The sequence below is a fragment of the Azolla caroliniana genome, unplaced genomic scaffold (genome assembly GCF_043228905.1).
Source record: "Azolla caroliniana isolate FFs.n. ecotype wild unplaced genomic scaffold, voAzoCaro1.0.p SCAF_8, whole genome shotgun sequence".
NCBI lineage: Eukaryota > Viridiplantae > Streptophyta > Polypodiopsida > Salviniales > Salviniaceae > Azolla > Azolla caroliniana.
In genome coordinates this window covers 6,381,118-6,394,558 of record NW_028230443.1, presented here as the reverse complement: position 1 = coordinate 6,394,558, position 13,441 = coordinate 6,381,118, and the positions used below count along the sequence as shown (strand labels likewise).

At 39.0% G+C, this 13,441-nt stretch overlaps 1 protein-coding gene across 1 annotated transcript; it reads left to right on the top strand.

Moving 5' to 3' along the window:
• The first annotated feature begins 5,723 nt into the window (after positions 1–5,723).
• Positions 5,724–9,948, top strand: LOC147860919 (uncharacterized). The gene is made up of 2 exons (XM_087323299.1): positions 5,724–7,818; positions 7,950–9,948. The coding sequence occupies exons 1-2, from the start codon at positions 6,048–6,050 to the stop codon at positions 7,961–7,963; spliced, it is 1,785 nt and encodes a 594-aa protein (XP_087179425.1). The 5' UTR covers positions 5,724–6,047; the 3' UTR covers positions 7,964–9,948.
• The last annotated feature ends 3,493 nt before the right edge of the window (positions 9,949–13,441 follow it).

Here is a 13,441-nt window from a genome sequence, read left to right as displayed (position 1 = left end):
ATATTGTTTATGTTGTTTCCGTAGAGTAGGCCACATAAAATCTTTACTTAGTAAAAGTTTTTATGATACCGATAATTGGTGTTTGTGTTCCTCGCTTAATGTAACATATTCTATACTTCTTCTAAGTTCTCTAAAAATGCATGCAAGAATGCTTTCCCTCATAATCATGTTGATGGTGACAAATACTTTTTGCTTTTGTGATCATTTGTTGTGTTTTTGACTTCGTTGCAGTTAACATTATCAATGCAACTAAGCTATTGCATGCTATTTGCATTGCAAGTTTTCATTAGTTTACTCATCTCAAGTTTCAATTTATTGTATTCTGAAACGAGTGGAAGCCTTATCGTTCATCATAGTAAATAGCATGTCACCGAAATTTAGTGACCTTTATATCACATAAAGTCTAAAAAGTTAATACAATTCCGTTAATTAAATGGACAAACATATGTCGCACTTGAACAGGGTGCAAATGCCTTTAGTAGTTTATTTAATGGTCAATGATTCTAGATTGGGCTAATTACTAAGATATTGAATGCCCTATATAGCTCTTCAAAAATGCAAGTTTGTGGGCACACATGCTCATAGTATGCAAATTGCGAAAAAGAATCAAAAACTCAAATTGAGTATAACAATATATAAGTTTTTGTAGACTTCAGCTTGACTTTGTGAGAGAACTTAACTTCAACAATCACTTTTAAGACATCCTTAAAGCTCTAAGTTTATGACCAATCTTATGGATGGCACTAACAAAGATTGGACCACATCTATGGCAAGCCGGCACATTCCTTTATAAATCTTGTATGATCTCTCTCTCTCTCTCTCTCTCTCTCTCTCTCTCTCTCTCTCTCTCTCTACTTTGATTTGACAACAAATGTGTGTTTAAGTCTTAGTATGGAAAACTACCTACTCATGCTTGTAGGTAAGAGAACTTCCAAAATCCTGCTTGCTTTGTTTCTAAAACCTATGGGAAACACGATCGCTCAAAGTCAAGCCTCCTAATGGCATAAACTAGGATAAATAAGAGGTTACATTACAGACTCACGTTAGAGGTTACATTAGCTTAAGTATACTAAGGATAATCCATTAACTTATTTGCCCTAATAGCATCAATAGAAGTATCCTAAGATTCATAAATCATCACAAGTGTTTTTCATTTTCCTAATTTGCATAAACCCAAGTTTTCACTAGAAATGTAACGAACAAATTAACTTTTGTTCTCCTAATAAGTACATGATTGAGAATATTAACACCTAGCCTGACCAATGAAAATATGGCCCATTCGTAGTTTCTCTAGCACATGCATTAATAGGTTTATGAGTATATAAACAAGCATATTGATAGTCATGACTCATGCTCAAATAACCATTTTCAAGGTGCGTAAGATAGTTGAAAAGAATTGCAACTCAACAACATAATCTTAAGAGATAGATTGTAAAATTTAAGATCAATAAATAAATGGCACATTCTAAAGGAGATGGCAATAGCTTATCGATCTTTGTAGAGTTTAGAACTGGCTTGCATGTGTATTACGTCTATGAAATGCATGCACAAAGACAAGTTGCATGATGTTAATTATTGGACATTATTGGCATGTAAATGTTTTGGAATTTCAATTTTTAACAAGGATGTGAAATGTCGCTTGGTTCTTACCAAGAAAATAATTTAAATGTCACAATTCTATACAAATGAGTTAGGTAGTTTATAGAAATGGAATCAAATAAGAGACAATGCTCGAAGCAACTTGTGATCCGCTTGCACTACATTTCTAAAGCTTAATAAATGGTTGATGGCATCGTTCTAGTTGATAGATGCAAGTGAACCACACTATTCAACTATGTTATTTTATCATGGGTGCAAAAAAGATGAACATTAGGAAATTGCATTCTCATATAGACAAATTTGTTGTCTAAATTTAAGCTTTGGCATAAGTTCTCAAACTTGGTTTATCAAAATGAGATGATTTCTTGGTCAAGCAATGCTAATAAACTTTTAATTGTCTCTCTTTGGTATTCCCATTTGTGACATGGTTATACAGTGATGTATGGAGTGTGCAATGATGCCACACACAATTGTAGTTTTAGCTATACACGTTCATGATTCACTTAGCAATTTGCAAGGTGAATGGAAAACCCAAGAACATACATTTTATGTGAGAAAATACGGCAACATCATGAAACTTGGGAAGAAGTTTAATCAACATAAGTTGGTTTCCTTCCTCAGGCTTGTGCATGAAAAGATACAGTAAGAAAATTGTGCCTTGTAAAAAATCTCAAAAAATGTACCAAAAGGCATGAAAGTTGCCTTTTTCTTATCGTGTCAAGCTAAGCTTTTAAGGCATGGTGCTTTGTTATCTCGAGTGTATGCAACTCTTTGGTAAAAACCAAGGATGAAAAACTTTATGATGGTTTATCATGTAAAGGAAAGCACAAGAAAACATGGGCTTTAAGGATTGGTTTGAAAACATAGGGATATGTTCTTCCTTGTTACTACATCCCTTGTCGAGTTCATTTTCTTTTGTCTATAAGTAACCTCCGCTAAAATTGGCTTTGATGTTGGCAATGTTTGTTTTAGGGGAATGTACTAAGTTGATTTCGTGAATGTCAAGTACTTGCACTCATCTAATAAACCTTAAAATTCTGATTTGTTTCTGATCATCATATGCATATTGAGGAACCACGCTTAGCGTACCAAAGTTTCCCCAATGAATTGCCACAAATGATAAACTTGCAAATCAAGGGAACATTGACAATCGTTTAGGACATGAGGCAAGATTAAAGTCCAATATATGGTCAACCTTTTTTTAGAATGCTTGATGTGTGGAATGTAAAATCTAGTTATTGTGAGGTAGAAATATTTGGCAAGAATGGCTCTCCTCTCTCTTGGGCCACTTGATTTGTTGCACAACATGATAAAATAACATCTCTCCTCTACAATGATCTTGATTCACCATCCTTCTATTCAAGACATAACTTTCACAACAAAGTACTATCTCTTCCGATTTCGAAATTGTTACAATTAATAGCACGTGAAAATTCGTGTACCTTTCGTTGGTTAACTTTATGCTAACAACCACAAAGCATGTATATTGTAAACCATTTTTGTTGGCAACATCCTTGCTTGAATTGTTGAAACCGTGCCCTCTTATCTCATTGCAAGTCTTTAATATCTAGCCTATTTACCATAACAAACCAAGCCACCTTGTAATATGCTACACTTGACACCAACATTTATAGCAAAGAAAGACACCCTTAACCATGCGCAAGACCAAAAACTCTATTCAAACATCCACCGCCGCAAAACTTTAGAGGTTATTGATTAATATTGGGTTTAATTTGATCAATCCTAATTGTTTATGTGAGAACAATGTGATTTAATCACTCTTAATTATATTTGTTTTGTAATCTACTCAGTCATTTGATAATTGATTCATTTCCCAATCAAGTCTAAAACATTACACAATAATTGTGCGCATATAATTTGCTTAAATGTATTATTGGGTTGAAGATAACCCATTCTTGAGGCAAGTTCACAAAGGTTGAATAGTATTTAGTCAATATGCAACGAAAGTATATAGTGTTGTAAACAAGAAACAAACAACTAACTTTGAAGTGCTATATTGCACACGCGTGGGAGAGAGATTCTTAGGCAGAGCGTGTAGGAATACATTTTCCTTTTACGATCCCCTTTTGTGTGCAAACACTCAACGATTCGGCTAAGTTGACCAAGCAATCATCAAGAGGTAACATAGACAATTAGGAACGAGGATGGTTTATAATGCATTGTCTTATTCTTATGTAAGTAGTAGGAATGAGTTTGTTGGTTTGATGAAACTCAAAAGGTACGCCTCCTCCACAAATTAGTTGTATTTCGATACGGTGCCTATTCCATGCCTTTTACATGCATCTTGATTTGTGAGCAAATGGTAGAAAAGCCTTTATGTACCTTCATGATTACACGTTATTGCACTCCGTCCTACATTCCAACCTTAACATCCATAAAAACCTTACCTTGCTCGACACGTGAACATGGCCTATCATTGTGCCGGTTGGTTGCGAGAAAAAGCAGGGCCATGGCTCAAGCTTCTGTGGGCGAAGTGCTAGATGTAGTCAAATATTCACACACTATTCTAAGAGCTCAGTGCATAAACATGGATACCCGATGACCGAGTGGTGAAACCGAATGAGCAAACTAGTGGAAGGGAGAGGTGGTTGGTTGGTTGATTGAGCCTGAAAAGTGGTTCAAACACGACACGTTCACAATAATAGTGGGATGCGACTCTGCTAGCCAAGCTAGGAATGTGAAACCACATAGAAACATTTCATGCCAAGAGTTGACACGTAGTGAGTGAGGGATCCGGAGAAACGAGAGAAGGGAAGAGAAAGAGAAGAAAAATCCAAGAACTAAAATTTTTAATCTTATTATTATTAATTTTCCTGCATCGGCTATCCTCATGCCTTATCCTCAACAAACACTCCTAGCTAACCCCACCACTTATATCCATCCATTGCTTTTACAAAGAAAGTAATGCATATGTTTGTTTCTATTCCCCCCCCTCCTATTGTTGTCGTTGTCTACCAAAACTCTCTTAGGCTCTTCGCGCACACTTTTCCTATAGCTAAACCGTCTTTGTTTGCAGAAGGCCCTGAAAAAACGAGAGTGCATTGCTAGAACGCTCACGAAGCAGCAAAATAATGCAGTTAGTTACATGATTCCTACTTGCCTTCCCCATCATGCCAAATGAGCCTACTAATGCATATTGTTGTGCTTTTTTGTGTGTGGTGTTACTCAGGTAAGTAAACAAGCGAGCCTCTCTGCCCCCTCCCATAAGGCATATATATCGGTGTGCTCGTCGAGTTATGGAGGGACACACTTGGGGGGGGGGGGGGGGGGGGGGTCGAAGTATCGACCGGATTGCGTGCTACCATCGGGTTCATGCGTCCCCAGGGTCTTCTTGCATGTCTACATATGGGGGCCATCCATGTCGTGGACCTCAGACAAGCCGAACCGTGTGTGATCAATCGAGGCTTGCATTACATATAAATAAATAAATAAATAAATATGTATATATATACATACATAACATATTGATGGATTGATCCATCATCATCCATATGTAGTCTATGAGCTCATGTGTGAACTCATGTGAACCAGTCGAGCCCTCTCGAGACACCTACCAAAAGTTTTGACAAAGAAAGCAAGTGTGTGAGTGAGTGAACACACACACACACACACAGACAGTAGAAGTGAGTGGCACGCCTGCCTGCCGTTAAGCGGCCGTTAGTAGTAACGGCGACGTAAAGAAGCCGCCGGCCGGCTAAAGCTCGGGGGCATCAGAAAACCAGAAGGGAGGGGGAAGAAGAAACAGAGAGAGGCAGAAGAAGAAGGAGAAACAGAGAGGAATTTGGAGCAGAAGAAAGAAAACAGAGGAAATTGGACGCAGAGAGAAAGAGAGAGAGAGAGAGAGAGAGAGAGAGAGAGAAGCAGAAGAAATCACAGAAAGCTGAAGGAAGACGGTGGAGAAACAGAGAAAAAATTGACGCAGAAACAGCAGAAACAGAGGAGATTGAAGAAGAAGAAGAAGAAACAGAGAAGATCGAAGAAGAAGAAATAGAAGAAGAAGAAGAAGAAACAGAGAAGATTGAAGAAGAGAAGAGAGATTTCTCGCATAGAAAGTTTCTCTGAAATGAAGTGGAAGAAGAAGAACGTATAGATCCTTCCTTCATCGAAGAAAGCTTCTGTCAGAAACTGAAGAAGACGAAGAAGAAGAAGAAGAAAGAGGAGGAACAGAAGAAGCAACAGAGAGATCACCATCATAAAAGAAGGTTTTGCTCTCTCAAAATCCCCCCCCCCCCCCAATTTCCTCCTCCTGCTAAATCCCTCCGAGCTTCCATATCTGTGTTGAAGGTTTCTCGCAGAATTTCCCTCTTTCTTCTTCTGCTTTCCAGGAAAATTCGAAGCTTTTCATTGTAGAGATCCAGGATTCTGCAGTCAAAATCCCTTCCTTTTTCTTCTTGATCTGATCAGATCCGGCCAAAATCGAAGCTTCCATGGCAGCTTCTCCTCATCCACCCTTATCGAATAATAACATCGAAGATGACCACCACCACCACCACCACCATGGCCATAGCCATGGCCATACAGGCCGTCTTCTTCTTCACCACCACCATCATCAACAGCAGCAGAAACACGACCACCATGAAAATTCTGCAGACTCTTCCACGAGCAGTGACAGTAGCAGTGATAACAACAGCGAAAACCCTAATTCTACTGCACTCACGAATCATCTTCCTGTGGCTTCCATACCTCCTACCTCCTCCTCCATCACTCCTCCTGTAGCTTCTGCTGTAAGTAGTACAGCCACTGCTGTCCCTGTAAGTTCTAGTTCAGCTAATTCCGCCATAGCCACAAGTATACCTGTAGGAATTTCTTCAGCTAATTCTGCTGCAGTTAGTAATATGATGCCTAATTCGTCCACTGCAATTATACCTGTTAATTCGTCTGCTAGTAATTCTGCCCCCATAGCCACTGCTATCCCTCTTCTTCAGTTTCACCCTAACCAGCAGCAACGTCTTCTCTCCCTCCATCTCTCTTCTTCATCATCTCCTCCCCCTCCCCCTCCCCCTCCTCCTCCTGCTACTGTCAAAACAATACTAGCTCTTCCTATCGATGCAACTCCATTAAACGTGCAGAATTCTGCAGTAATTTCAGCTATCCCTGACCGTCACTCTCGTGATGATTGCTGGAGTGAAGGGGCTACTCTTACTCTCATCAAGGCATGGGGCGATAGATATGTGGAGCTGAATCGGGGTAACCTGAAACAGAAGCACTGGAAGGAGGTTGCAGACTGTGTGAACACCCGCTGCAGCTTCAATGGCGCCATTAAAGCTCCAAAGACTGATGTTCAGTGTAAGAATCGGCTTGATACATTGAAGAAGAAGTATAAGCTCGAGAAGAGTAAGATCCTGACAGGAGGAGGGCCCAGTAAATGGACATTCTTTGAGCAGCTCGATGAATTAATAGGAACCTCGACAAAGAAGCCATTGCTAAAAAAGCTTTCTCCATCATCGAAGCTTCAGAACCAGAGTGCACAGCCTAATCCTTCTCCTTCTTCTGCTCTGCGCCAGATTATGCCATCTTCTTCTGCTCTTCCTTCTTCTGCTACAGGCACCCCAATGCCTTCTTTGCAGCGTCCTCTCGAATCTGACCATGAAGCTTTAATGGCGGAACAGAAGCATATGCAGATCCATCTAATTCAGCCTAAGCATGAGTTTTATCATAGTACGCAGAAGCTTCATCCATCGCTAGCTCAACCTGCTAACCCTAATCTGAACCCTAATGTTAACCCTAACCCTAACCCTAATCTGAACTTTAACGATAACCTTAACACGAACCCTAATCATGGCGCCGTAGACACTGATACCTTGTCGAGGTCCAAAGAACACAGTCCAGATATGGTCATGGCGGAAGACATAAGCTGCCATGACGCAGATGCAGACAACAACACAGTATCTGCAGCACATCGTCTCAAACGTAAACGATTCTATTCCACCACCACCACAACATCCGTGTCTCCTCGGAATAGTAGTAATCCTATCAAGATTCTCGCTAAAGCCATAGCCAAATTCGGTGAGGTCTATGAGAGGATAGAGATTGCCAAGCATCAGCAGATGATGGAGATGGAGAAGCAGAGAATGGAGTTTACGAAAGAGTTAGAGCTTCAGAGACTACAGCTATTCATGCAGACACAGGTGGAGCTCGCAAAGCTGAAACATGGAGGAGATAATAACAAGCAATCATGCAACAACAACAGCAACACAGGTATGCCATCCTTCGCTTGTCTGTAAGTCATTTTTCTTCTCCCACACTGCATTTATATGTTTCTATGAGTACTCCATAGTTGCTTCTTGTGCTTCCTGATTTGTTGATCCAGAATTTTTGTTCTTTTGCAGAACATTATCTGTAATATATTCAGTGAGTAAAACTTCAAGCTTTCCATTGAAGCTGCAGTTCCCTCAAAGGAGTCAATATAGGCCTTAATTTCCTTATTGATCTGCAGTTCCCCATAGGTTCTGGGCTTGATCTGACTATGAACAGGCTTTGCATTGTGATCTGTTAACATCTGCAGTCTGTATTAGATCAAGCTTTCCTCTTTCGAACAGGTGTTGATCTGCAGAAGTTGTCGATAACTGCCTGATTCTGAGCTTCTGACTGTGAACAAGGTGATAATTTAATGTACTTGGCTGAAGCATGGTTTCTAATATCTGCAATGATAAATAGATCAAGCTTTCCATTATTGCTCTGCTGCTGAAGATGAAGAAGAAGAAGATTATTTTTTGAGTCCTGCTGTTTAAACAGGCATTGAACTACAGTACTATATCCATAGCTGCTTCTATGTTTCTCAACATGAAGGGGGCTAATCTATTTTACTTGGCAGAAACATAATTTATAAGATGTGCTGAGTACAGAAATCGATCTTTTCCATTGAAGGCACAGAAGAGAGTTGAGGAGTCGTTTGACTATCTTTTCCATAATTATTGAGCCACTGATCTGCAGCTATCTCCATAGCTGCTTAATCGGAGCATCTGATTTAGAAGAACACTTGATCTGCTACTGCTTTCCTTATCCTCTTGCGTTTTGAGATTTCTAATTGCGAAGGAGCTAATTAGTACTTGTCAGAGCATCCATAATTTGTCATATCAATGAATAGATCAAGCTTTCCATTGATTCTACAGAAGATCTCTATCCAGGAGTCATAGATTTCTTCTTTGTCATTTATACAGGCGTATGATCTGCAGTTCTCCATTGCAGCTGCTGTGATTTGTGGCATAGAATATCTGGATTGAGGTTCATCGTGCTGCCATTACTAGTGTAGAAGATCATCAATATGGATAGATCAAGCTTTCCATCGGTAGGGCAGAAGATCAGCCATGAGAATTCACAAATCTCAATGTTGTTATGCAGAAAATCAACAATAACCAGTATAGATCAAGCTTTCCATGAAGAAGCCCATCAATAAATATAGAGGAAGCTTTCTATTGCTTGGGTGAATTCTGTCATAAATGAGCATCATCTATCAAACGTTCAATTGCCAGTGTAGACACCCATTAACGAGCAGTATAGACTAAGCTTTTCATCACTAATGCAGATCATCATGAACGAAGAATAACTCAAGCTTTTCACCGCTAGTGCAGAAGATAATTAATTAGAATGGATGAAGCTTTCCACTGCAAGTGCAGAAGATAATTGACAAGAATAGATGAAGCTTTCCACTGCTAGTGCAGAAGATACCCGATCAGAATAGCTGAAGCTTTCCATTGCTAATGCAGAAGCTAATTAAGCTTTTCATTGTCAATATAGAAGCTTATCAACCGGCATTATATACCAAGGTTTCCATGGCTAATGCATCAATGAGAAGTTAAGAGTAGCTCAAGCTCCCCATAACCAGTGCAGGAGATTATCAATAAGAAAAGCCCAAGATTTCCGTATTTGCTGCAGAAGATCCTAGATTAGCACAAGTTTGCTTTGCTACTAGCTAGTGCTGAACATAAAATAAATGAAACATTATATAGATCAAAGCTTTTCCATGGCTAATGCAGAGGATCAAATCTAAAGAGGAAAAGGCAAGAGGTTCTCCATTGGCAGTACTCAGAAGATCAAACCAAGGATAAGTAGATCAAGCTTTTTCCATCAGTGTTGCAGAAGATGATACGTGCAGCATTTCCAGAGGTATCATATGATCATCATCCATCAACATAATCACCACCATCATCATATCATCTTTCTCCTAGAATTGAATGTGTTCTGCAGGTTTGATCACATCATGTTGTAACCCTGGGGTCTTATATTAAAGATGAAGATCACACCATAAACACAATGGAGCTAAACACCATTGAAGCTCCTCCCATGTAATTTGTAAAACCTAAATGATTTGATTGATTTCCTTTTCCTCCTCTCTCCATTTGCAACAATTTTGAATAAATTGAATGAATGAAAATAAATGATCGAGAAAGATAGATGATTCAATATGTTTGAGGGGAATCAGAATTGAACACCCAAATTCTTTGCCTTCGCACATGGAAAAGAACTAGGCTAACCCTTGGACACGACAATCTGCGGGGATATAGATGGTTTCACACTGTATGGGCGTAGGGTGAGTAGAGAAACAATTGTTGCTTCAAGTCAGGGAGGGCTGGGATTTGGGCTCTTGAAACCTTTCTTTGGCATTGCTTGTTGGAAATACCGGGTTAACTAACCCTTGGACATAACAATTAGGGAAATGGTCCTTTGTTGCTCTATTCACAATATGATGGGACGAAGTATATGAGGAGAAACAAGCATTTTGCTTCAAATCGGAGTCAGTTGGGATCTAACCTCTAGCATTGCACACGAAAACACGAAAAGGGTAGGAAAATTCTCAGATATGATCACAAGAGAAATGGTTCTTTGTTGCTCCTTTCACACTATGATATAAATATGGAGAGGAGATACATGTTAGTGCTTCAATTCAAGGAGGATGAGATCGAAGTTTTGCAGCAAAGACTTTGGCATTGCACACACACTAGGATAACCCTTGAATATGATGGTTGGGAAAAAAATGGTCCTCTTTTGCTCCTTTCATCCTACAATGGATGGAGAATGCCGAGAAACAAGTGTTGTTTCAAATCGAGGAGGGATGTGATTGTAGTTTTGCTCCCTAAACCTTTGGCATTGCACACGAAAACATAGGGATAACCCTTCTATATGATGATAGGAAAACATAGTTCTCCTTTCACGCTACAATGGATGGAGAACGATGGGAAACAAGGGTTGTTTCAAATCAATGAGGGTTTAGATTAGTGTTCAACTCTTCACACCTTTGTCATTGCAAAAAGCACTAGGCCTAACCCTTGGGCATGATCATTAGCAAAACAATTCTTTGTTGCTCCTTTCATATTGTAACAGAGGACAGGTAGAAAGAGACTTTGATGCAAAATCACAAGTCCCACAAGGGAAAGGAAGGAGCAATATTTTCCCATTATTCTTCACCTTCGGTCCCCCAACCTCCGGTGTTCACACTTGTTTAAAATGCCTTTTTGGGTGTGAAGTCATACCTACCGCCTTTAGATTTGATTGTGTTGTCTCTATATAGAGACAAGGGAGAGCACATAAAGTATAAAACAAAAAAGAAAGATGAGAAAGTTACGAGTAACGTATGTGAAAGTGTGGGGCGCTCGAATGCTTTTTACATTAGGAGTTGCTCTACTTTCTTTGCATTACGAAATGGAGAACGTGTCAAAAAAATGACTTGAAATTAACCACTGCTTTTATCTCTGTATTATGTGTTTTCTCGGAAAACGAGATTCAACATGTTCACATCCCTAAGGCTTGGTCTAGACATAGGGAAAGACAGGTAAAAGGAAGAGTTTAATGTCCATGTTGCTTTTGGCAATCACAAAATGTTCACATCCGTCAGAAGGCTAGTTAGTTGAAATCAATGTCCTCAAACCTTCATACTCCATGGTTCAAGATCTCCCATTCTCAATAATGTGTAGGCCTGTCGTGTCCACATGGTCCCATCTTGACACCAGGGAAGCATTTGCACCCACATCGTACGTTTATGCTTCACTTTCACTTCTCTGTGTAAGCCTCTTTGCACCCTTCGCATGACCCTAATCCCAAATTATATTTGACCATGTAGAGATTCGATATTAGTAACCAAACTCGTATTTTTCCATAATCTTACACACATCATATAAGCGTTCTTAATTTTGAGGGGGACACGCATTCTTGTGTTGGAATTCTAATACATATATATATATAGACATATTTTGGTAACCTTTTCTTTAGTTTATTCTAGAGTTGGACTGACTTGTATGCGGAAGGGCCACCTCCCAATCTCGTGATATTTTGGAAAAGCATGCTTGTTTTACTCCAAATGAGTACGTGGATCACAAAAGGTATCCTCTTAAATCTCGTGAATGAGAAATGGTAGGGAGAATTTACCGGAATATGCTTTTAAGTTACCGAAGTTACCGAGGCATGTTTATAAGTTACCGAAACTACCAACGTATACTTGTTTTGTACCTTCAACATTGCCAACATATGCTTGGTTATATTGATGCTCCTAAGGACACTAAAATTAAGATTTGGTGCACAATCGAGGGGATATGCTTATATTTAGAGTTCATATTTGCTTACAAATAATCTAGATTCTATCCTAAGGTTATTTTATGACTAATAATATCAATTGAATGTAGCATCTAATCGAAGCTATTTCGAATGAATCAAATTAAATTACAATCTGATTAATTAATATATGCCCCACTTTAAATTTAATTTTCATGTGATTAAGAGACACAACTTCAACAAAGCATATTTTAGTAGTTTTCGAAAAATAATCGATTTTACTTTGTAACTTTTAAGTTTGGTAATTTTCCCTAAATTATACCACATGCTTTTATTGGTATGTGTATCGATGATGATAGATATATAAGCTTGGCTAAACCTAAACTAGAGCATTGGGTGCACCACAACAAAGTTTGGCCTAATTTTTTTTCTCTAAAACATAGGACTAATATATTTTTCTTTGACCCAATCAAAATCTAGGTCTTAAGGAAACATGATTGCTTGCACTACCTCATATTTATATATATGTATTGATAAAATTTGACTTAATTGAGACTCCATAGTGGTCGTTCCACCAATATTCCGAATTGGTTATGCATGCACAATTGTAATGCAATGATAAAATGTAAGTAGAAGACGAACACCTATCGGGCATGTGTCTACCCAAGGGTACTTTTACCCCGGTGCACTCATACATTGATAATTGGTATTGACATGTGTCATCCATGATAGTCCCAATTTGACATTATGTACAAGGGGTGGTGTGAACTATGACAACGATAGGAGACATAAGTAGATGGGATAGCGATAGAACCCCAAATGCAAGTATTATTGCAAAGTTGGTAAGTGGGATCAACATCCATCTTTTATGTTGTTCCGAGGTAGCTTTGATTCGCAAATGATGTAAATTTATCATTGCGAGAATCTAACCTAATGTATAAAGATTTAAGCAAAATGGTTCATAGGTAAGTTTTTCGCGTTGTATCAATACTTGTTTGGTAAGGTGTCATAGGAAGCCTTAGGCAAATGGTGTTGGGGGTATTGTGTTGTGCATGAGAAATAATGAGGTAAAATCATGAGCTAACCCTGGTTGGATGCCTTTAGGTCAGTGATCCAATCATAGCTTTGGCATTTTCCACCTGCTTCTTTCAACAATCATTGTGTTATTCTCCTCTACAAGAATAAGAGGGTAATGAAAATCGGCCCGTTCTTATTACGTTTACTTGATGCCACTTGCCAAACACACGATATCACGCTTTATGGCCTGCTAAGAAGTATATCCTAAATTTCATTAACTCATAGAAGGACTCCAACGGTTGGGCGGGCAGATGGCCGG